Genomic DNA, 26,284 nt, shown 5'->3' with positions numbered 1-26,284 from the left:
ATACTTAGCCGTAGCGTTTTCGCGCGCTTGAAAATTTTCACTTTTCATTTAATCGCAATCGAAAAATATATATCGTCATTTAAAAATCTAAAAGCGTGAAATACGTACTCCAGGAGTAATAATCTTTCAATTTAGGCAATAAAAAAATAATAGGAAACCACCCTATTCCCTTCCTCATTTTCTTTCCACCCTCTTCCTTTCTTCAATATCTCAAGATTTGGTTTCCTACCCCTCATTCCTTTTTCCTTTTTTTTCTTTGTAAACGTAAGGCTTAGTTACGGCCTTGCATTACTTGCATTTCGGGCGGGCCACAACGGCCCCGTGACGCGACAAGTTTAAATAACTTTTTTATTTCTCAGAGACTTTGGGAGAGGGGGGAGAGATCTATCCACTCATCCCCCTCCATAGTTACTGCAATGGCGGCAGTTGAGTATATTGCTCATTGTGAGTGATGATTCCCGCTGTCATTCCTTCGATCTTGTGCGTAAACAGGTACTACGCCCCGTTATACTCAAAGCCATCGAGGCAATTGGTTCCGACATCACCCCAAGCCACTGACCTCTTATTGTTTATGTTTCCACCTGATGAACCCACTCGTGATCACGTTTTCAGCTAGTTGTTTCGGTTATGCGTAGCACGGCTCGTGAGGCGGGCAGAGTCATCTTGATTGCCTTCTAATGACCACGAAGCGGAACCATCGCAGCCCACCATTTTTTTGGCATAAAACATGTGTCGGAATGAGTTGAAGCGTGTTAGTCGAGTCGACGTATGCAATTTGCTTAATTCTACGGATGCTCCTCACGAAATTTTCTTTTGATGATGACGATTTAGCGATATTTTCCCCTAGCAACGCATCTGCTGTTTACATGATTACAAGGGTCATATCCAAGGGGGGGGGTAGGGGGGGGGGGCGATCATTGAATGCGGGCGTGCGCCATGCATCCTTTGGTGCTGTGTGACCTGAGAAGACCTGAGGGGGGTGGGGGTCACTCCGTCCCCTGGGCGCCAAGGGACGCGGCCGCCGGTTCTCCTCGAAGCGCCAAATGGACCGCATCTGAATATCCCAATCGATTATTTGTCCGTTGCACACCCTTCGATCGGCAGGGGAAAAAATAAAATTTCGGCGCTGTGCGCTAGTTGGATGCATCATGTTTGTAAATTCTCGTCAATCGTTGCGACTCCTGCATTTAAATTTCACACTTTGGGGGCACCCTTATTACAGAAATAGCCATTTTGGTGAATCATACGCATAAATATTATTGAAAAATAATAAGGTAGTTTCCTTCATCAAGGAAAACGAAAGGCATTGATTGCGATTCGTTACCCACCAACAGTGTATTCATAATATACAAATTATTTGGTTTTAGAAATCCCAGTTTAGACGAATGGCAGTGGTCAATTTTAACCGCATTTGAAAAAGGCCAGATTGGCGCCCATGCGATTCCACTCCACGTGACATCACAGGAACCTAGTTTCTATACGAGTAGATAGGAGTTTTACATCGTCTGAGATTACCAATTCATGCATGAGGCACAGAGATCAGGGGAAACATGTCTTAATAATCACCTATTGAAACTGGCTAAGGTCGTAAAGTTTTCTTCGTTTGATAAGGTATTAATAATCCTTATTTAAGCCAAGCGCTACCAGCTAGCAGGGTACTCTGCTATCTGCTAGCATCCTGCGTCGTATCAGCGCTCAAAGCCTCACCCCAAGGTCACCTCACTTGCGGCAGCGGGAACCAGAACGACGTTGCACGGGTTTTTCCCAGTATTCATACTTAGTCGTCGCGTTTTCGCGCGCTTGAAAATTTTCACTTTTCATTTAATCGCGAAAAACAGATATCGTCATTTAAAAATCTAAGATCGTGAAATGCGTACCCCAGGAGTAATAATCTTTCGGTTTAGGCAATAAAAAAATAATAGGAAACCACCCTATTCTACTTTTGCGCGGATTCATCGCATTGCCTCAATTGGTTACTAGATAATCCTTTGCCTCGCTCTTCCCTTCGATGTCTTCGTTTCACTCTCGTCCAATCCTGAATTAAGTTCTTTTCTTGGAAACAAACATTCGATTATTATAATTTCACGAGGAAAGTATGATCGGTCATTGTCTTGTCTTATGTTAATTAGTGGCTTTAAATGTTCTAATATCCTTCGAAAAGAGTAAAGGACATTACACGGAGGAGCTTCTCAGTTACGAGGGGATTTTTTCTGCATGTTTTCCATCAAAGTTCCATGTTGAGCTAGTTCTATCATCAAAAATGTAGGGAAAAAAATCTAAATTTATTCTTCATACGTTAATTTCTTTATTTTAATGCATGAAAATTTTCTCTCGCAGGCCAGAATTATGATATAATGGTTTAATATTGTGAGCACTGGAAAAATAAACTTATTAAACGCGTTTCTTTCTGTGATATTATATTTTTTATACGCGAGAAGGCGGAAAAATTGGGAAAATTGCACACTGTATTTTGCCCCCAGCGGAATTGATTTTCCATGAAAAAAATGACCAGACAAAAATTTCATCTAAGTCGTCACCTTTATCAAAATAACAGGGTTGTCAGCATTTGAAAACATAATTTCTTATACACAGGAAGTCCGGAAGCATTTTAAGATTTAAAAAATATTTTCTTGAAGTGCGGAAGGAATATCCAGAGAATAAGTAAGCAACATTATGGCTTTTATTTAGGAAACTCTCCTAGAAAACTCCTATATGAAATAAGTATCATTTTATGTGAGTATGAGTAAGGGAGACATTGAATCTCATATTTATACCCTACATCAAGGACGGATTTCACTCACATTTTGAAAGCGTTTTATTTTTAAAAAAATCACAAGTTATCAAAATTTACGCACCGTTTTGGCAAAAATAATGGCGTTTAATTCACTTATGATCCAAAAGAAACCATTTTCTGCTTGCATTAAGGTGGAGCATCATTCTTCATTGGCTGTTTTCTTTTCGTGACGCTTTACCCGTATAAAACTTATGGTACCATGATGAAAGCTTCAGGGTATATTGTCAACATTAACCTGTACGTCCAATGTGAAAACTTTAAATTATTAATTTCTCATTGGTTAAATAATTATTTTTCAAATGCAAGCAAATGTTGTGTTCCACTCGGTGTGCCTGGATAATTTCTAGATGATAGAATAATTTATGATAATTTTTTTAGCCGCCATGTAAATCGACAATGAGTTTGCCGTCGCACTATTTTCAGCGGAATGTTGATTTAGTTTCGAGTTAGCTTGGGAATTCAAAGAAAATCATGCTTATTGTACAAACTGGGCCGAATTTAAAGACTCACCAGGATCAATTGTTAAATGCATATAAATTTCTTGATTTGATAGAAGGCTGTGCTGATTCTACGATTATAGAAGTACATATTTAATCTACCTATGACTCCGCAAGTCGCCTCTGGCATCTTGGTGTTACGTGATGTTTACATGGAAAATAGTTCGTATTAAAAATATTATGGTGCGTTAGGAGTGTTTAGATTATAACTGAATTTTTATTTTAGCATTTTCGGTGGGAAACAACAATTTCCTTTCCAGTCTGCTTGACAATATATCTCTCGTCAACATCTCTTTATCACTCATATCGGACCTGCAACTAAGGTGTGTTTCATAATGATATGGTCTGTGTTACACTGGAAAATTTCTGCCCCTAGAAAATCTCATAAGGGGAAGTCGTATCTTCTGCGTCTCTAGCGGCGTCCAAGTTATTCGTGTAAAAGCTGTGTAGCGCTCTCTACTCCCTCATGTTCCAGGATTTGCGCCGCTTTCCTTTTTTTAAATTGCACGAATCGAATCTCTCAGCCCAGGATCCCTAATGTTAGTCGCGTCCGAGGCACTCATTGTATGGCACACCCCTCTTTTCACTTTTCATGCGAGGACCTTCCCACAGCACATATATACGCGCGAGGACGCATCACTTTCGCTTCAGCGGTATTTTTTCGTTACCTTTCACTAGAGTAAGGATTGGCTGAGGGCGGGTAGTTATCACCATCTTCAGTAAACACTTGCTCCCATCACATGTATCACTTGGCGTGGGAAATTTAAACATTAATACGATCGGGAGGAAAAATTGAGCAGACGTGAAATACAATCCTGTTTTAAAATATTTTTTTACTCACCTATGATGGGTCACTGAGCTTATCGTGAATGATTTCTCTTGACACCCACCAATTGCATTGCGATAATGCATCATTTCGCTAATTGTAACGCCAGTCGCGTGACACAAGGCAACGTCGCCGTTGAGACGCTCGAGGAATGCTGGGCCCAAGCTAGTGACTTCTCCCGCCCCATACTAATCCTGAATTTTAGTTTAAAACCCGTGCAATCAATTTGAAGTATTCTGGGTGTATAAAGTAGACATTTGCCTCTTTCCCAAACTTGAAAATTTCACCTCAATATTTTTTCAGGTGCTAACTTTTTATACTTATTGGAGATACGGGCAATCATAAAAAAAGGGTCTACCCCGTATTCCATTAAAATTTCTAGATGATGAGGCACCATTGCCACAGACCTTGGGAGTTATATTCATAAATTGAGTTTATCAAGGAAATTGCAGGACCTGTGACATGATGTATGTGGGAGAGACGGGAAGAATCATCCGGGCGAGGATAAAGGAACACAGCGCCGCCATTCAGTGGGGACATTTTCAAAAATCAGCAGTCGCAGAACACGCCGCCTTGGGCCGCATGGAAAACGCAAAAATCCTAGCTAAGAAGAAGCGTATTAAAACCCGATTGTTCAGGGAGACGATGGAGATAAAGAAGCACGTTAACAATTTCAACGCAGACGGACATCCATGGACCGCCAAAGTTTTACCCAACTGACGATGAGAATGTTTTGCATCTTCATATATGAGGTACCGTGCAACCCACCACCATGGTGTGTGGTACGGGATGATCCCACTCCAATGCCACGGAGTAGGGATATCTACTCTGTGCCAATGCAGCACTCATCCTAGCCTTAATCAGTAATGCGCTCGTTCGCCGGACACAGGCGAACTTGGGACCACGACACGCTGTCTGACCAGACACTATGTAGGAGAGTGATAAGGAAGCTACCTTACAAATGAAACTACTAATTAGTGGAAAAAAATAACGTGAAGTTGGCGTACTGAAAGATTCATGCATGAGTTGTAAAATGCCAAAAAATCATGCAGATACTTAGTGCAAGTAAAATAACTTATTAACTACACATGAAGACATAGTCAAGTTATCGTAGATCTTAACTCGAAAAGAGCGGAAAAAATGACATCTTAAATGTATCGGTTCTGCCGTCTATTTCCCTAATCCTATTCTTAGGACTGCTTCTTCCATAATTATTAAGCTCCTTCAAATATCTGGACCATCAGGCAAAAAGTATTCTACTTGAAAATTCCGCTAAAGATTTAAATTAAATTTTTTAACGAGTGATTCGTGACGAATTAAAGGCAAAATCCGACTGGCCTAGAGGGAATTCTTAATCCTAGATTCATCGGAGATCCGCCTCGAATATTTCTCAAATGGGATAGGTTTCATAACATCGCTTCAGTTGATAATATCCCTTGAGTGATTCCAAATGCTTTCCCCCCGTTTGCCTCTGCCTCCGCTACCGTCGGGTCGTCGTGCACCGGGTGGGTGCGGTCTCTGCCGATGAATGAGCGGAGCAGCGGAAGGCGCAATTTGCCGGCCGTTCACCTCGCTCACGCCGACTACTCTTCTCTCTTGCAGGAGTTCTACGAGCACACGGAGGTTCTGTGGCAGGACAAGGGTGTGCAGGCGTGCTACGAGCGCTCCAACGAGTATCAGCTCATCGACTGCGCCAAATAGTAAGTACCAAGTATTCTCTGTGTTTTCTTGGGCGTAGAGCGACACGGAAGGCTACTTGGGTTTCTCTCTGCGTTCGTGATGACATAGAAACTGAGTTTGTTCCCATCTTCAGGGTTGTTGTAAGCTACATGTGGTCGTCCGATATTTGAAGGCGTACGTGAGTGCAAGAACCAGATGATAGCCAAATTCTTGTTCAAGGATCTGACATATGCCCTGAAGTTGGAAAATGACTCGGTTGCCGAAACGTCGGCACCCATGTCATCAATAACTCGGTGGGAAACCCGCGTAGCCTTCCAAGAAATGTGTCTTATCTTTCCCTTCTCTTTGTCGTCCGATGACGCACGCGAACTGACAACCAACCGTGAGTCTACACTCAACAGCTGCGGGCTTTATCTCATGGAAGCACTGAATATCTTATTGCCACAGTTTCTATTTTCGCGCTCTTGTGATTTATGTATGCGTCGACGAGGAATGTGGAGGTGTTTTACTGATCATTATGAAGTCGAAAGGAAATGACGGAAAAACTCCAGTCCACTAACAAGTCACTGAGCAACATTTATACGCATTTTCCTTTCGTCAGGGATCGGGCTTCAAGGGCTACACCTCCTATTAAATTAATAATTATTATTATTAAACTATGCGGTAAACTGAGAAGCTACAGTGAAGCCTCAAGATGTTTTGACGAAGTTGTTTTTTAAGTATATAATGTGTGAACCCTTCCAGTACGGATTCATGTCATTGTAATTTCCTTCATTAAATTCGCAAATATTGCACCTTTGATAAAGATTTTGATATATATCCCTTGTGGTATCATGCCTTTCAATTTGCAATAACTCAAAATGGAGTCAATAAAGCGATATTTGGTGTGTTGTGTGTAATTTTTCCACTGTAAAATGTGTGGCAAGTTCGTTCATAGCGTTTTTTTCGTATTTTAAGCTTTTCTGGATGCCTTCCAGTTTTGCTTTCTTCTTAATCAACTCCCATGAAACGCCTCTCGCTCTGCCTTCCGTAAGAATTTTAAGAGTAAAATGTTCCACCATTTTATGGGCAGATAGAAGCGAGGAAAGGAAAGTGCGGATTATATTTACGTGCATTTCGCATCTGTTGATCTTGCACTATATTCATTACTCTATCACAGTTTACTGCAAAATGATGGGAGTGAATTCATATCGATATTGAATTTGCCCTGTCCAGACGGCAGTCAGTCAGTCGGAGCGTGACCTCTGGGCTGCTGCCTGCCTCCCCGTTCACTCTGGCTGCCTTGGTCGGCCCAAGGTGGTGTGGCGGCGGCGCGTGTGTCGCTTCCGTCTCTCCTCCCTCTCCCCGAGAAATGCTCTTCGCCGCCGCGGCGGATGTGCATCGCCCTCCCCCACTCGATAGAAACTCTTGCGGCGGCGGCGCTAAAATTAGCGCCCGGGTGCTATTTTTTGGGCCAGACTGCCCCCACACCACCCGCCCTCGTCCCCTCCTCTTCCACCATTTCCCTCTTACTCGGCGTGGTGTCGTCCCCCCCCACACTGTCCCGCGTGACCACCGCCCGCGCCGGCCACTCCCCCTCCTCCCCAATCCCCTTTGCTCCGCTCTCCAGGGTCCTCACTCATCTACTCTCACCAAAGAACAATCTATTTGTCTTTTACCTCCTTTCCCTTTTCACTTGGCTGTCTCATGTTTCCATGGTTACTTTGATAATGTTACTCGGTAACGAAACCATGGTCGGTGTCAATAAATTACTATGTGGAATTAGCAAAGTTGTTGATCCTTCTATTCCTGAGATTATGGATTTCCACCAAGTTACGCCCGTTACGATTATTTATTTTAAGTATAAGAATTCTGTAGTGGAAAAAATCATTTGCCTTATCTGTGATCTGAACCCATATCTCCTGAATTATGCCAGGTGTTCCACGAGTTCAACTACCAAGGCATCCTCTTCCTATGCGGAGGTTAGAAGCAAAGTTGGAAGAAGATGCCTTGATAGTTCAACTGATGGACTACCGAGGGAGAATTCAGGTGATCTGGGTTCAAAATCCGGCCAAGGCAAATGAATTTTCCACTGTGGAATTATGGCTCTTTATGTGCACTCGTGTGTGACTCCATAAACGTATGCTGCTGGCTAGTCTGCAGTTTCTTTCTGAAACAAGGAGTGTATTTAGTTCTTTCCCAATGTTTCAACTAATGTATTTTTCATCATCATGGCTTAGAACTAATTGAGAAACTCTTAGATAAAAAACAACCTATTAGTAATTATATTATACCTTATTGGCCATTTAAGTATTCTGCGTATAAATTCGGAGGACGATTGAAGTATTTTCGGAGGAATTTCTGGGCGGGGGTGGGGGTTCCAGAAATTATGGCGGGGGTACACTAAAAAAAATGCCACAATTGATAGATATAGTCCAATGAAATGGTGGGGAAATTGAATGTATGCGTTTTCACAGTTTAGGCAGAGGAATCTGCTGATCAAAGTTGATGGGAACAAAATTGAGTTGAAATTTCTACTGTGTGCTTGATGAAATTGAGCCTCTTGAAGGAAGACATTGCTATTATAATGCAGATATGATAAGCTATTATAATGCAGAAAAATTATAAACAGTATTATAATTTATGAAGTATGTAGACTAATTTTGGTGAACACATGCTCTTGTTGATCCTACATTTTTACTGTCATCTTCAGTGGTAAAATTGTTTCCATAACAGACCTAAATGTTAAAAAAGTCTTGTGTGTTTGTAGGGTATGTGTTAATATCTTAGTTCAAATATGCAGCAATCCGGAAATAAAATGATCCTTATGATAATTTTTTTTCCATTGGTAATATTTTCTCTCTTATTTTCCAGTTTCCTTGACAAGGTTAATGTCATTAAGCGGCCGGATTATACTCCCACAGAACAGGTAAATATCATATCTGCATGAATTATTGGACTATTTAATCTATTATCTATTGTATTTTGTCTTTAATTTATTTAGCTACTTATTTAAGGTAAAATCCTTCCTTTTTTAACTATCGATGAGTATGCTGTACAAGTATGAGATAAGCAAATGAATCCATCATCCAATAAGATTTTGCACAGCTTATTTCCTAGTCTCTGCTCTTTTGTAATGAACACTGTCATTACCAAAAATATGATGAAAATTTATGTGATTATAATAAATATATTTTTCTTCATTCATTTATACCACTTCCACTGGGTAGTAATTTGAGCTGTGAGATACTTTTGATGACACATTCATATATTTTTATGTTAAATACCTTCATTTTTTCGTTAATTCTTGCTATATTTTTGTCTTTTTTCCAAAATATTGATTACTCAAAATGGGGACTGTTCCATGAGATTTATTTCTGGAAACTGTTACTGTAGATTCTGGTTAATTGGGACATATCGGGACAGGCACTCTTTGCCCCGATTAAGCGGCTGCCCCAATTAGGCAAACTATCCCATATATGGTCATAAACAAACATTGAAATGATAGAAAGAAGGCTAAAAAATATTTTTAATGCCAACAATGTTTATAAAATTATTAATATACTTAATAAATCAGCAAGAATAGTTAAATATTAAAAAATTTTCAAGAATTCTGTTAATCTTAGTTGAAAATATTTTTCACACCCTCGGGCGATGCTGGATGAATGCCTTTTACTAGGTCCTGATAAAGAATAATTGACGGGTAATTTTTTAAGAATATGTGATTCCTAAATATTTCATAAACTTAGAGCACATACTGTTCAAATAGTATCTCCTCGTCTGAGGAATTTGTCGAATAAATTCGTACACACTCTAATGAATTCGGACTAAGTCGGCACATACATCCAATGACGACATTGGGCTACCTTCATTGCCATCTTGCATAAAGAAGAGTCGTAACCCCTTAATGAACGTCCATGTGTCTTGAGATGTCACCCAACTACACTCAGGTGCGATTTCATCTCCATCACTATCCACACCTTCAGCTTCACTTTGTTACCTGTTTAATATGATTTCAACTATGTCATCTTCACAGTTTTCATTGGTGCCGTAGCAGTCCAAATTGGGGTCAATAGTATCGAACTCTTCATTGGTTTTACTTGGTGCAGTTTCGAGTTTAATTCACTTTCAGGTTCTGCTGGAATGTTGAAAACTGCATTGGAAAGTTTGAAACCGCAATGAAAAAACAATTTCGAATTGTTCGACTGGCGACATTTTGCAAGCTTTCAAGGCTGCAGAAGGTTCACCTTTGAACATACTTCATTGGCGGTGGATAACAATGTCTGAAGGTTATCTTCTAAAGATTCTAGAGTAAAATCTACTTATTTCACACAGCAAAGTGTTTTCAAATTTTTCGTGATCCCAATATCCATTGCTTGCACCAAGGATCTTGTGTTTGGGGGCAGAATTCCAACTGAATATTTTTTAATCACTTAGGCAATTAGGATGCATCGTACAATTATAAAGTACAATAGGAACCTTTCTTGATTTTCACGCTAATTTTTTATCCTAACTCTTCAACTATTGTGTAAAAGGCTTGCAGTCATACATACATTGCTATTGGTGTGGTACTCCACTGATTAACTGCTTATTCTTAACCCTTTAAAGCATCGAGGCTTAGCACTTTTCCAATAGCCAGAAGAGTTTTCTATCAGTTGCCAAAACATTTGAACAACATAAAACAGTGATGTGATCTGTCGCTTTGTTGAAGCCGGTTAGTCCTACATAACTGTAACGAATATAGCCATTTGGTGTTGCTCGGTAATACAACTCAGTAGTCCCATTTTATCGGTGTTGTAAATGTCATCAGCACAAACATTCTTGAGTAACCTTGGCAGTTTGTTCAATTCCCACTCCTATGCACTCACAATGTCTTATAATAGCAATAGCTCAGTTGTATAGTGGAAGAGTGTGAAAGGGGATAGACCACGTGAGTCATTTGAATTTTGTGCAAGATGTTGCAAACAAAAAGTTCTTGGTAAGCAGCATTGTTCATCTCGACCAGTCTCCTCTGCTCAGCATCGGTTAGTAATCCCTAGAAATTGGCCCGCACCAGCTCGTAAACCCTCACCACAGGTGTCGCCACTCCTTTCCCACCATCTCAGTTTTATTCTATCATGTGTAGCCCAAATATCGCCACAGGAGACCTCTCCTCTTAACACGTTGTGTACGGATGGCGAGAATTTTCGTCATTTTTTTCCCGAACATTCCGGACAGATGACGAAGATTCTCGTCATTTAGGCGCGTCAACCTAAACAATTTTAAAGCGTACAATATGTATTCATTAGTACGTTTTCAGTTGTTGTTCGTTATTCATAATGAATTGATGCATCATAACGTTTGATTGGGTAAAGTTATATTCTAGACATTAGCTTTTTAACCATGTTTAAACCAAAGGCATATTTCCAATCTCAACACCTCCACCCAGAATCGGCATTCCTAGGAATTTAAATACCCCGGTACGCAACGTGTTAAAAGAACTCCATGTTGTATGAGGTCTCAGGGTCGGGAAACAGAATCCAAATCTTCTAACCAATAGTATAACTACAAGAGCATTAAGAATAAGGTAAGAATAGGTACCCTTGTGATAGATAAGACTAAAATTAAGGAGGAGAATGTAAAAAAGACGTATCCTGATATGAAAAAAATTTAATTTTGTCGTAAGTATAGAACCAACTCGTAGCCCAATAAATCAGCAAGCTGTCCCATTTAAGCGGAGAAAAATTTAGGATATTCTGCTATTGGGTTCTGTTATTCAAGATTTGCCCCAATTAAGCAGCCTCCCCAACTAACCGGTGGATCCATTAACCGGAATCTTCTGTATTTTGTCCCATTTCCTTTTGAAATATGTATGTATCTTGCAGCAAATTTTTTGTACCTGACAATATCTTTTAAATTTTTGCCCTGAATGTCTTTTCTTGGAAGTATAATAGAAAAACTGTATGCTAGGGTGTTTTATTTTCATTTCAAAACACAGATTCTTTCAAGAATGATTTGAGCATTTGTGAATAATTTACTCAAAGGATCATAGCTTGATGCTTGTCATAAACTACAATGCTACCAATTCCTTCTTGTTCTAGTCATACATTTGCCATTATATTTTACTACTTATTAATGTTGCGTACCACTTCAAATTAATAACCTTTATTTTATATTAAGTTAATAGCGAGGATTATTAGATCTTCGAATCACTAGATAAATATTCTAGCAGGCAATATTGACAAAAAAGTATTGGGTAGAACTTTTTCATAATTTACTGTTTCATTCAATACCAAATACCAAGAAAATCTGTTAACATGTAACCACTTAAAGCTATGCTTCCAGATAAACTACTTGAGATAAGTTCTACTACTGAAGGTTGGTTGTGATTGTCATTCATGGCATCGATTGGGACTCAAGGAGGGGAAAGACATGGTAGGATTGGAGGGAGAAAGAGTTTTGATTGGTGAAAAGTGGAGTACATACTTCTCACTCCAAACTCCAGGTAATGTTAAAACTAGCAAGTTACCAGTGCAATCTTACAATCTATTATGTGGGTCAGATTTTAGAGTTGAAGGCCTTTGCGCGAAAATCCTTTGCACGAAAAACCTTCCGCTAAGGACTTTTAGCACTAAGTTCTGCAAATAAATTCAGAGGATTTTTGGAGGAATTTCTGGGGGGGGGTTCCAGAAACTTTCTGGGGTGGGTTACACTAAAAAATGCCAACGTGTGTTCAGTTTTGTTTTGGAGTTTTTTTCTGATTGACTTCACAGGTTTTTCTAATAGTAAGTGCTTACATTAGCCTGCTGAAACGTCATGATTCATGACTAATACAGTTTATTATTAAGCTTAACTGTGTGAGATACTCTAATTTAAAACTATTTTTTAATAGCTGCATTAGTCTTTTTTAGTGTTGTGATTCATTCTTGTTTATTACAATTTTTGCAGGATATACTCCGGTGTCGTGTCTTAACGTCAGGTATATTTGAAACAAGGTTTCAGGTGGATAAAGTTAATTTCCAGTGAGTACCAATACTTCTATATCACTTATTAAGTGTTACCATAGTTGTTAAGTATGTTTTTTGCAACTCAATTGTGTTTTTTGTCATGTAATTTTTGACAGTCTTTACTTATTCACTTTTAAAAATGTATTTACCATTTTGGAATCATTGGCATTAAGAGTCGCCTCTTAAGGATCATAGCGTCTGAAAAACTCATAATTCTGTGGGGAAAATTTTTGGCGCTGGGGGTTTGTCCCTTTGGGGCAATTTTTGTCGCTGGGATAAAAAGATTGTTTTATTCACCTCTGATATTTCCATGGGAAAGTACAGTTACGATTTTAATAATATTATTGGTAAGATCTTGTAATAGAATTATGACTATATCTGGAGAAAATGCGTTATTAATGCCGTATATTTTTCACTGATAAATTTATTTGCCGCTGTTAAATCATGGTTCATTTAAAACCTTTTTTATCTCTGTTCATATACTTACTTCCATTATTGACCCAGTAGATAGGCCATACATATTTATTTTAGAAGATATTTATAATTTCGAAGGATCTAAGGATGACAGTAATAACCTTGATGATGTTAGATTAATGCAACTAAATTTAATTAAAGTTGAAAGTTTTGTTCTGTCTTGTGTGTATTTTTGATAATGGGAAAATTTTTATGAAATCGAATTGTGTGCCATTCTCCTTCACTTGAACTTGATATCTTCTATAATGTCCTGGTTAGTTTGTTTTTTCTCGTTGCTGCAAATACAAAATTATCAGCATGCATGCTAATTTGTCCAGTTTTTTCTCCAAAAATTACTGCCTTCTCAAGTGCCAACCCCTCGGCCACCCTCGTAACACCCCTCACTGTTCTGTTTGACTTTTGATTGGGTTTGGAATAAGTGCTTTGATAACTGCTGTTACTCTTAAACATCAATCAATTTAAGTGGTGATATTCCTGTTACTATTATTGCTGTCTTTCCGTCTAGGCATATAAACGACATCATGTAAAAATGATATTGCAATTTTTTTACAGTATGTTTGATGTGGGAGGGCAGAGAGATGAGCGTCGCAAGTGGATCCAGTGCTTCAACGATGTTACTGCCATCATTTTTGTGACGGCGTGCAGCAGCTACAACATGGTGCTACGGGAAGACCCCACGCAGAACCGCCTGCGGGAGTCACTCCTACTCTTCAAGAGCATCTGGAATAACAGGTGAGATGACAGAGACCATTTAAGTACGTACATATTTGGCTGAACTTTCAATTACTCTCTTGATTATTTCCATTGTAGATTCCAAAATTCATGGTCACGTTAACTGGCGCATCTTCCTTTGTCCAGTCACTTTGGAGAGATGCCTGCAAAGGATACTGAACATGCTCTCTTCGTTATCATTTGCTTCATGAAATTAAATTATGCATGACCTTTGCCCTACTTTTTATCTCACAAAATTGTCATGGAAGCATATTTATTAAGACCATTTAGTATTCTGTTTGATTTGTGCAATCTGCCTTGGGTGTCTGGTCAGTTCCAAACTGAAATGACTACCACAAAACTTTTTGGGGGTTTTCATGCAGATTTCTTGAACAATTGAATGCAAAGGGAGCGGGCGATAATGGTCTTTTGTAGGGAGTCTTCGCAAATCTTATCAATGAGAAGACTCATATTTTTATTTATGGTCCAACCAAGCTTTTCTCTTGGAAATAGTCAGGATTAGGTTCAATGTTTTTGTTGTAATATTGATGTGTTAACAATTTAAAAAAAAATGCAACTCATAGTTGATGAATTTCATTTTTTACAGATGGCTCAGGACGATATCTGTTATCCTTTTCCTGAATAAGCAAGACTTACTTGCTGAAAAGATTAAGGCAGGCAAGTCTAGGTTGGAAGAGTACTTTGAAGAATTCAGTCGTTACCAAACACCATTGGATGCCGCAACCGAGCCAGGGGAGGACCCAGAGGTCATCCGCGCCAAATATTTCATCCGTGATGAATTCCTTGTGAGTATTTTATTTATTTTTATACGCATAGATTTGATTAATTTTTTATGGATAGATTTTTGCTCTATCATATCTGTGATTAGTTAAGGGTGGAAATAGTGGTGTCTGTAAATATTCATGATGGGTACTGAGGAGGATGTAATAATACTAGGAGAATACTTAAATATTAGCAACGTAATAAATGGAATTTTCTTTGGTGCAGGCAAAATTGGCTGTACTGACGTAAAGGCTGTATGTACTGTAAATGCATGGTGGTGGGGAATTGTGTTTGTATCTTGCCAAGAACGTTTTTATATCCATTCTCAATTGCTCAAGCACTCTAACTCTAGCGTGCAGCCTCACGAGTCTCTAGCAGCTCCCAACCCAATTCGTTTTATATCTGTGTAATGCTTTCCGTACGCCTGTAGCAGTTTTTGACAAATCGCGAATCTTGATAGGTTGGAGGGAATGAGGTTTTTAATAAGGAGAACTCCACGAAAACCTCAGCTGTCAATCTTAAATCTATATCTGAAATGAAATAACCCAAAAAAGGTAGGAAATTGCTCTCCTGAATATATTCTTCAGGATTTTCTGCGGTCTTGTTGCTTCTGTTTCTTTGACTTAAGCATGTACTCTGTGTTGATATTTCAAACCCCAGCTCATCTGCCACTTGAAGAGAGTTTTCAGATAGACTTTTGAATTCAAGTTCGGCTTTGTATCAGATATCAGCAATAACTAAAGAACTTTGCCGGCCTCGGTGGCGTAGGGGTAACGTTCTCGCCTGCCAAACAAGAGGTCGCGGGTTCGAGTCCCGCCTGGGTAGGTTTCCCCGGTCCAGGGCATGGTCGTTTGTGTACGTTTACTTGTTACAGTTGTTGAACACCCTGGAGTAAAATGGCCAATAAGACCTGTATCCGGTAGTTTGAGAATAAAATAATAAAAAAATAAAATAAAATAGTTTAGAGTTATCTATGATTGCTATTTTGTCTTTGTTACTTTGTTAAGTGTGTAGAAGTTGGTAGTATTAATTAAGTTGCAATTATTTATATTGTAAGTATTTTTTCTGAGTCCCTGAAAACAATAGCAAGAAAAATAATTGAATTATTGTTTAGGTCCATCAATATTTGACATTTACTGATAATTATACTTTTTTAACTACAGCTTCTCTAATATAAAGATCAAAATAAATAAAAATATTAAAATTGTATCCTAAGATTTTACATGTTATTTTATTCTCTATCAGACAGTTTTAATTGATCAGCTGAATTATATGGGCAAAGCAAATTGTAAAACATAATCCTTAAAAAAAAGTTTGAGGTATGTATTATATATATTCAGGCATAAATTTTTCCCCAAATTTGTACCTCAATTTTTGCTCAAGTTTTTATCTACACTTTAAAACAACCACAAGGAGTATGGATAAAAGCTATGTACTTGTGACTATATCTATATGCCATAAAAGAATTAATTAGATATACTTAATTTATGACAATCAAAAGTCTTAATCTGACCCCAAAATGTGCTTTCGTAATATGTTACATCTTTAATTTTGCTTTTTGAAAGGTTTACAGTGGAACTTGGTTAGTACTTTCCTCCTTAGTACGTTATCCTCCTTAGTACCGCGATTTCTCTGGGTCCTGGTACCATCCAAAAAAAATACAGGCAAAAGTATTTGGTCAGTACGTTTGAAAAAATTGTGCTTTCCTGGTTAGTACACTCAATTCCTTGCCGTGACGCAACCCGCAATTCATTCTCTAGTATCTTCTTAAGGGTCGTAAACCTCTGAATTCATGATTTAATATCTTATTATTAGCCATTAACATTCTTGCATTCATTCCACATCTCTTTCTACGACCATGATTTATCCAAATGCATTTCTCAATTCTTGTGACGTAATGAATAGTAAAATGCGGCCATTTTTCGGGAATGTCTGACTATGCAAAACTGCAGCCAATGAGAAGCCCCAACTTTCCCCACCCTGAGCTCCTCACCTTCTGTTGCCTTTGGAGTGCCCCCACTGTGTACAGATTTTGCGAGTGGGCAGTTGTTGCTATTGCACGAATTATCATTGCGAGGGCAGTTAAATTACAATTGAAATGAAGAGAAAACTAATACAGAAGCAGATTACAACTTAAGAAAAGATTGAAATTCTCGAGGAAGTGGACTGAATTCCACTCGTAAAGCGAGTGGAGTTAGCACGAAGATTAAACATTCCTGCATCCACATTAAGCATGATTGTACGAAACCGAGAAGAGATCCTAAGTCAGTGTGACAAAAAGCGAAAGCGCGTTCGTTATGAGAAATTTCCAGAATTGGAAGATGTTCTTCTTAAATGGTGCAAACAAGCGTGAAGTTCGAATGTGCCGTTTGATGGTTCCATGTATTCGTCTCTATGTGTGAAATGGCAGATTGCACTACAGAAGAAGCAGAAAGTACTATGTTATTTCAGAGGCATTTTCAAGGAACAAATTAACTAAACAGATAATACAGTAGACTCTCGTTATTACGAATTTCACGGGACAGAAACACCAGAGGTTCGTAATAACAAAGTTCGTATAAACGTTTCTTTTAGGAATCATCGTAAGAAAAAAACATGCTTTGTCAAAATTTCTTGTCTCTTCAAACTCCCACACTTGTAGTCTTCAGAGTCAAGTATATAATTTACACGATTAAATTATGCACAAGTTCTCTATATACAAAGAAGATGCATTCTGAGACGTTGCTCATTAGTTGATAAACCTATCATCGAGGAGAGTGGTTATCCTGACGAACTGATCTAGCTTGCAACGTAGCCGGAGCCGAAAAAAATTGCTGTCTGCGGGAAGAAAGAACGGGCGAAACGCAGAACAGTTCCTGACTTCACACCGGATTCAATAATACTTTGTTCAGATTATGCCCAAAGTGCGAGTTCCTCTACACCACGTCGTGTCGCATCGACAGACTCCGAAGGCGCCAAATTAGAAATTTCGGACGGGCTTGAATTTTTCGAATGCTTGCATCTCTGAAAGTTCGTAAACCCTATATGCATAGGCAGAGGACTAACTGTACATCCAATTTACGAGTGTCAGTGAGTGGGTCACCGTAATTCCACAGGAATGAAGCTTATTATGTACATACATATAAATTCAGAGGTAAGGAAAGAAAGGGATAGGAACATATAATGGAAAAAGGACGAGGACAACGGTGCTGTGGTAGGTGGAAAAAAGCCAGAAATCAGAGGGTAAAAATGCGGCCTGACTGGGACTCACCTATTTATTTTCAAATTATCTATTTAAGTTGTAATTCAAAAGTATAGAATACATTACTGTTTGTTTTATTCCATATATATGTGTTGCGTGCATATTGAAGTATCTCTTACTGAATAGAGAACCAAAATCGATGCTCTTGGACACAGTGCAAGAAGAGAACTTAAGCATAGATCAACGGTGATAACGTAGCATAGTGTATATCCACCTAAATGCCGTTGCTTTTTCATGGAACTTCGTAATAAAGTTCATTTTGTAACTGCCGGGACTGGGACTGAGGTTCTTAATTTCGTAATAACATTCCTTTTACTATAGATTGACAAGGCCTTTTCGTTGGGACTAACGAATAGCTTTGTAATAACGAGAACTTCATGATAAAGTTGTTCATATTAGCGAGAGTCTACTGTCAAACCATAATATGTAATTAAATTTTATAGGCTGTGAAGTTCTCACTTTCCATAGTAATTTTTCTTACGAAAATTTATTTTTTTTAATTTTATCTTTTTTTTAAGTGCTGGAATTGGAATCTCCGGGCTTCTTTCTTCCACCATATGGAATGGTTCTATGCATTTATTGGCTATGAATCATCTCCTAAAATAGAAGATAATAATAATAATTTTTATTGGTGCTAGCGATCACATGTACAGGTGACATTGGAAGTCGTCAAAAAATTATAAATAATAATAATAGTTACAATAAATGAGGTATTGGAATATTTACAAATTTTAATGGCTGATGTACAAAGATTACTCAGAGCCCAACATGAAATCTTTCAGGCTATAATAGTTTTTTCTCAGTAAATACTTCTCAGAGCATTCTTAAATGGTACAGTTGAAAGACATTAGATATTATATGGTAATTTGTTGTATATTTTTGATAGGGAGAACAAGGGTCCTTTTTGGCAGAAAGTGCTGGGGTAGTCTTTGAGGTGAACGTCATTGGTGGTTCTGGTTGCGTGATTACGGAGAGAACTATTTTTTGGAAAGTATTCAGGGTTATTTTTAACAAAAGAGACACAGTTAAGTATGTTCAGTGATAGGAATTCTATAATTTTCAGATCATTATAAAGAGTTAAGCCAGGTGATTGCATGGAAACTCCTGCCATGGCTTTCACTGCATAGAGAAAACTTTGTGGCAGCAGCTAGCCGTACCCCAAAGATGATTCCATAGGTTAGGTGTGGGCACATTTTGGCATAATATATCATCTTCAGAGTATCAGTGGTAGTTACTTCAGCCAGCTTTCTTATAATAAATATGCCAGTGGATAGTTTATTCATCATATAGTCAATGTGTGATGACTAGTTAAGGTTTTCAGTGAGGATAATACCTAATAATTTTGTTGAGTGTGCACAAGAAATCACATGAGGACCAACATTTAAGATCATACTTGAGGTACATTGAGACCGGTTGCAATGGAACTGAAGAAAAACTGTTTTGTCAATGTTGACTTGCAGGGCGTTATCATGACACCATTCAGACATGCTGTTGCTATTGCTTTGGGTGGTATTAATTAGGTTGCTCCTATTAACCTCACTTGAAATGATTGAAGTGTCATCTGTGTATAGAATAGCATTTTGGATGAGGGCTTTCTTTATCTGGCAAGTCGTTAATAAAAATTAGGAAGAGCAATGGTCCTAGGATAGAACCCTGCTTTAACAGTCAAGGTATTTGACTCGATTAGAGTTATACTTTCTGCTGTTCTGGAGGTGTATTTTACAGATTGTTGGCGGTCAGTTAGGTATGATGACAACCAGGAATGGGCTTTCCTAAAGATGCCCAATGACTGCAGTTTGGAATGAAGAATTTTATGATTAATTCGATCGAAGGCTTTGCTTAGATCAAAGAAAACACTAGCTGCTAATTTATGCTCCTGAAAAGCTGTGCATAGCTGGTCTAATAGCTGAAAGATGGCTGTACTTGTGGATCTAGATTCCCAGAAACCATGTTGAGCATTTTTCAATATTTTAAAGGTCTTAATATAACTTATTACATGATGGTAAAAGAGTTTTTCAAATATCTTAGAGAAAGCTGGCAGCACAAATATAAGTCTGGTTAGCTGAGTCATTCAGAGAGCCTTTCTTATGGATTTGGGTCATGGAAGCATATGTGAAAAGCTCTGGGAAGACTCCGAAGCATATGAAGGTATTAAATATGTCAGAAAAGGGACCAGCAATGATTTTGGTAACATGCTTAGTAATAGGCATGGGTGTACCGTAGTTACCTGCTGACCAACTATTTTTGAAGGAGTGAGTGATGCGAACAATTTCAGGTTCCGTTGTTTGGGAAGAGAGAAATGCTCTGTTTGGGGTTGACTGCTTTGATGTCAATTGTGGACTTGAGAGTTGAGGGTGAGCGACAGAATTGTTTATTGAAGCTGTCTGCAGTGATTGATGGATCAGAGCAAGGAGTGCCATTTAGGAAGATCGGGGATGTGGTCAGGGTTCAGGACAGGAGGATTTTGTGTCATCTTTGATCACTTTCCATGAAGCATTTATAATGTTGTTTGAATTTTTAATATGTGTATCAATTTTTATCCTCGGTTTATTGTTTACCATAAATTTAAGGTCTTTCCTGGCTACTTTGTTACTGGGAATCAACTCATTCTTACCACTTTTTATCGGGAGTAGAGGTTGAGCAGCACTATAATGAACATTCTCAGAATATATATTTTCCTTTAGGGTACAGATTCTGCTTTTTTTCGTATTCAGTGGAAAGGCAGCTTTGAAATAGAAATGAAAAATGTTAAGAAAGGCTCTAAGGTTTGAGTTCAAATCCTGACTTTTGTATACATACCTGTTCCCAATTCTCTAGAAATGGATCATGAAGCAATTTTTCCATAGCAGAGTCTGAGAAAGGGCGAGGGTAATAGATGTCAGCCCTTTACTTGGCTGCTTTTCCACTGGTAAATTCCATGACATAAAGAAGACCTTGGTACATATGGTACTTAACAGATCTCCTTTTTTATGTTAGAATAATCAGGCTTTTTTGTTCAAATCTCTCTTATACTCTTGGATATTGGTGCCTTCAGAAGTGCACAGTAAATGAGTGGAAATTACCTAGATGTTAGTGTATTATTGATTTGCTCTAGGGTAGGCTTTAATAACCCTAATATCGATGGCAAATTTCTAACAACATGTGTATCAAAATTTGCCTGCTTTGAGACAGGTATCTTGAACGAAGAGTAATAACCTTTAAAAAAATAAAATTCAAGAAAAAAAACTTATTGTTTGCAAATGAATGCCTTTTCAGTTTCATAAATTTTTTGTTTCAGTGTACAATTAAAAAAAACAAATAGGTACATAGTTTTTTTGCTCTCCTAGAAAGTTGCTATTTTTGAGATATGTGTTGTTAGAACTTAGCCATCAATATGTATTTTGATGTATTAAGCTCAGGCCTGGGTTGTGACTTTTGATTTTTTCATTCAGTTTTTGTTTCAAATGTGAGCCTTTAATCGCATTACTTAACTGTTAATTATTCTCCTTCCACAGCGCATCAGTACCGCTAGTGGTGATGGCAAGCACTATTGCTATCCGCACTTCACTTGTGCTGTAGACACGGAGAACATACGCAGAGTGTTCAACGACTGCCGGGACATCATTCAAAGAATGCACTTGCGCCAGTACGAGCTGTTGTGATGCAACCCCCACCACTGTCCATGTGGCTGGGGAGCTGAGGAGCCGAGGAGGGGCAAGAGGCGGTTCTTCTTTTGCCGTTGCCGCCATCGGGAGAAACCACTGTCGTGTCGCCACCAGCACACGTTCGGCCGCAGGAGGGGGGGGAGGAAGGGTGGGTGGGGGGTTCCGAGGCATCGTCTGCCGTGGTGGGGCTCCGGCTGCGTGGCGGAGCGGCGTGCCGCCCCCATCCCTCCTCCTCACCGCTGCCTCGTCTCAACTTCCCCTCTGCACATGACTTGGGGATCACAAGAAATGTTTTTTTCTTTTGTGAGAAAGTGAATAGAGGGCGAGAGTGGGTGTGTTTTCGATTCAACTTGATGATGAGCGTGTGCTTCTCCGTACGATCTTTTTATTTATCTGGCTGACCACGAGGGGGGAGGGTGTTAGTCGGGAGCGAGCATGTCTACTCTTCTTGTGTGAGGGGGGTGGAGGGAGAGCCGATGGAGGGCAAGGCACTATTCCACCTGAGAGTGTGTGTGTGTGTGTGTGAACGAGTGAGTGCCTGGGTGTGTGTGTGTGTATGTATGTCTGCAAGTGGTTCTTTTTTAAGTACAGCCTTGTATTTAAAAAAAAATGAAGGGGTCAGAGGCAGATGTTTGTTTGGTGACACCTTGATGGCACCCCCATGGTTTCCATCTGTGCTCTTGTGGACTCTTGAATGTAAACATCCAATCGTGTACATATTTGGGTGCATATGTTCAGCAGAAAAGGAGTAAATAAGTGTTACTGGGAGGTTGGATGAGTATGAGAGTCACAGCTGCTAGTTAATCTGCCGCTATAGAAATGATGGTGGTGGTGAGTTACCCAGTCATCAAGAGTGTTAATTTGGCATTTGTGCTTTCAGAGACGTCTCAGTTTGCAGTAGGAGTGAATGCCCCCAATGCCCCCTTCCTCCTCCCCATTTTCCCCCACTCTCTTTTGAGTCCTACGCACAAACCCTTGTACATCGGAAAAGCCTCCTCTGCCCTACCCCCCCCCCAACCATTGTCACATATGTATGCCATTCCTCTTCCACCCTTCCCGTTCCCTGTACCCAGCCTCTCTATCTGATTGGTAGCTCGATCCTCCCTCCTGTTCATCGTTGTGGGTGTGTTCGCTGCAGAAATTAGCTTTGGGGCCTTTTTAAGTGTGCATTGTAATTTCATAACTCTTGTATTTCTCTTTCTTGGCTATTTTCTCTATCTCCGTCGCCCCACCAGATGAGTGAGTCAGTCACAGAGTTCAATTGTTTCCCGTTCCCCTCTGTGTGCATGCAGTATTCTTGCATTTAACAGGCTTTGTTTCTTGGGCAAGCCTCAGGATGATCTTTTTAGTGGCAAGTTCAAGATTTTAAGGAGTTTTAGAAAACAAAAGAAAAAATTTCCTTGGGGTGTTGTAGGTCAGAATGTGATCTCATTGGATGTTGTTAAACTCCTCCCTCCTCTTTCTTTCCCAATATCTTCTCACTTAGTGAAAGTTACGTACACAAAATCTTTTTACTTTCCCAATTGTCTTGTTCTATCTCAATTCATTATTTGTTGCTTTCATTTTTCTCCCTAGTACTGCCCATTAATGGCATCTTGAGGTCTTATGTTGTTCATATTTGTTAAATATATTTTAAAAACTCACATTGTTGTCCTGAAGGAGTTGCCATCCTAGAAAATGTTGACTTTTCATTTTTGGTTCACACTTATGTTTTGAACCAGAGGGTGTATTTTTGTGGCCTGAATGATGGGAATCTATTTGATGATCTCGGGGCCAGGGCCATGAGTCCTGTGTTGAGCCCTCTTTGTGTACTGGGAAGGGAACGTCCATCTTTGGACAGGCGCCTTTGCGCTCTAAAGGCTCAAAGGTTAACCAAAATCGTATTCGCACAGTTTTCCACTTGTCTCCTCTTGTCTGAATCATGTATCATTTCTTACTTCATTTTTCAAGGCTTAAAGATTTTTAAATGATGTTGGATCAAAGTACGTTATTAGAGTCCTTCAAGCTTTGGATGAATTTTGATCCAGATATATTTTCTTACCTATTGCCAATTTTTAAATCTTATACGACTATTTTGTTTTGATTGATCTGAGAGTGGTGTAAGTCATGATTTTGATCTTGGTATTTCCAGTGTTTGTTCAGGAACTATGTGGGCGGCCAGCATTTGTGATAAGTCCTGATGGCCGCCAAACCCCCCCTTTTGAAATCCTGTCGAGGGACAACCGAAGGTGTGTGCCTGTGTGTGCACGCAAGCGTGAGGGAGGGATGGGGTGTGCTCTGTGTTGTGCGCATACTCGCATGGTCTCTGCCTTCCTCCACCCAGCACCGCGATGAATCCGACCAGCCCTCCTGAGACCTTGTGTGGCTTGCACGTGCACACTGCACCTGCCATACACCATTTTCCCCTCCCCTCTCTCTCTCTCTCTCTCTCTCCTTAACCCTCTCTCCCTCCCCCCCTCCCACCCACCCTCCAGGGTTAGTGCACGCGCAAGAGGTGGATCAAAACTCATCCAACCAATTCATGTGTTGTTGAGGCCCACGTGTGAATTCTGGGGCTTGGTAGCTTGTTTGTGGTTTAGACTCTAGCTTGACTTCCCCATCTGGGATCGAAGCATTTTTATCCCATGTACGAAAGCTGTACCGCTGGCCCTTTTGGTGTTATGGATGAGAGGAGGGTACACTCCAAATGCTGGGCATGGGTAGTCCTTGCATCTGCACAAAAGTTGAAGAAAAAAGTTAAAAAAAAATATAAGAATATCTCTCTTGTCGAGCAAGACGTGCATCTAGGATGGGGATGGTATGATGACTGTTTCCTCGGACATCCCGGACACTTTTACTTCACTGAGGGACTGGTCCACTGAGAGTTTATTTGTTAGCAAACTCCCCCGCACTGCTCCAATTACAGATTTCTACAAATGTATATTTAAGAAATGAGTTTCTCAGAGTTTGAGCTATTTGCAGCTTTAATTAAAACACTTAGGTATTGATCTGGTGTGAACTTTCCATTTACACTTTTTTCTATTTTGAAGTGATGGTGTGTGTTTGTTAGGAAGTGGAAGACACTTGGCCCTGCTAGTCCTTTTTCCTTATTTATTTGTATGTGAATTGCAGCTATCACTTTTCTGCTTAGTCTCGTTTAAAAGAAATGCTTTCAAATACATTTGAATCTTTGTTGTTGGCAGTATGTAGATGTTGGTGAGCCATGTCAGAAGTGGTTCTCCATCGCCAGAAAGCCCACAGGTGGAGCACAAACTACAAAAACGGTACACTTGTGGTTTGGATGGGATAATATAGAATGTGTAACAACATTGTGCTGTTCTTTTGCTTGGTTTCTTGCTTTTAAAGGAAGTATTTTTTTATATAATAGTAGTCTTGGTGTTGCTAAAACATTTGAGCTGGTCGAGGGCCGTGCGCGTGTTTGTTGTGTCATTTTTTTTAAATGTGGATAGAGTATGAATCAAAAAATAGATGAGAATATGATAAATGTTTGTTGGCTCTTGAAAATGATGCTGCTGTTGCTTTTCTTTACTTATTTTTATGTATACCTAAAGAAATGAGCTGCTGCCAAAATTATTTTGGAGAGACCTGTTTTTATTTGTTTGTTAATTTTATTAAATATTATATCATGCCCTTTTAAAAAGTCACCCACCACCAGTGAATACAAACAATACCAATGATGTATGATGGAGATGAGTGCGTGTACATTTGGTGAATGATGAGATTGGAATGTGGTTGGGGAAATACCACCACTATAATAATGAGTGATGATGTGTGATTGGGAAGCTAATTATGTATTAATTTTTTGTAAGTAGTTTTTAATCCAAAGTGTTTAATGTAAATGAATACCTGAGAATGAAGAAGAGTATTGGAGTGAATGGAGAAAAAAGGGTTGGACATCTTATGGTTGCAATTCTTAAAAAAATGCTTTTCTCTTTTGTACAAAATGAGATGTACTGTTGTAGTATTATTGTTCTAAATCTCTGTTGATGCTGCATGTTTGTGTGGATAATGATTGGGAGAAGCATGATTGAAAGTGTGCGTGGTCGTTGGCCAAAGTGATGGGTGAACATAAGAAGATAAAACCCTTTTGGGGTCAGTGTCATTATATATTCAACTTTTTTTTTAACAAAAAAGCTCTATCCCAGCTCCTTTTGATGTAAACAGTGTAAGAAAAATTGGGCACCAGTCCTCTCTGCTGTTTCACCTTGTTTCAGTTCCCAACATTTCCATGTTGAGAGAGACTATTGTAGTAACTTACAAAGAAATAGTTAATACTGAAATGTGTTTGGTCTTCACAGATATCTGGGACACATCTAAAAATTTTTCATCATAAAATTCAATAGTACTCTATTTCTGGATGATTTATTTCAACCATGCTTAATGATCACTGTACATTGTGTAATTGTGAATAAATTTACAATGTCTGATTTACAAACTACAATACTTTACTTGGTGCTAGTGAATTCCGGCTAGGTATTGCTTCCAGAAGTCATTGCCATTGTTTATTGTGACAGGTAAGTTACATTTATGTTAGGTAATCATTTTAGTTAAATCCCTAATGTGACTCATGAGAGTTTAAAGTTCATATTTCAAATTTCATTGTTGCCTGTTCAGTTTTTTCTTTAATTTTGGAGTAGTTACAAGGTAATGAGTGGTAACTCCATCCTCT

General features: G+C 39.1%; 1 protein-coding gene across 1 annotated transcript in view; it reads left to right on the top strand.

Moving 5' to 3' along the window:
* LOC124156558 (guanine nucleotide-binding protein G(s) subunit alpha) overlaps positions 1-26,050 on the top strand; it is a 135,105-nt gene extending 109,055 nt beyond the window's left edge. The window contains exons 5-10 of the mRNA XM_046531178.1: positions 5,720-5,817; positions 8,651-8,705; positions 12,704-12,777; positions 13,789-13,968; positions 14,555-14,753; positions 21,466-26,050. Coding sequence (XP_046387134.1) covers positions 5,720-5,817; positions 8,651-8,705; positions 12,704-12,777; positions 13,789-13,968; positions 14,555-14,753; positions 21,466-21,612 — 753 coding nt within the window. The 3' untranslated portion in view covers positions 21,613-26,050. The remainder of the gene's footprint in view (positions 1-5,719; positions 5,818-8,650; positions 8,706-12,703; positions 12,778-13,788; positions 13,969-14,554; positions 14,754-21,465) is intronic.
* The last annotated feature ends 234 nt before the right edge of the window (positions 26,051-26,284 follow it).

Source organism: Ischnura elegans, chromosome 3 (genome assembly GCF_921293095.1).
Source record: "Ischnura elegans chromosome 3, ioIscEleg1.1, whole genome shotgun sequence".
Classification (NCBI taxonomy): Eukaryota; Metazoa; Arthropoda; class Insecta; order Odonata; family Coenagrionidae; genus Ischnura; species Ischnura elegans.
Note: the sequence above shows the minus strand (reverse complement) of the source record. Positions and strands in the feature narration are given on the sequence as shown.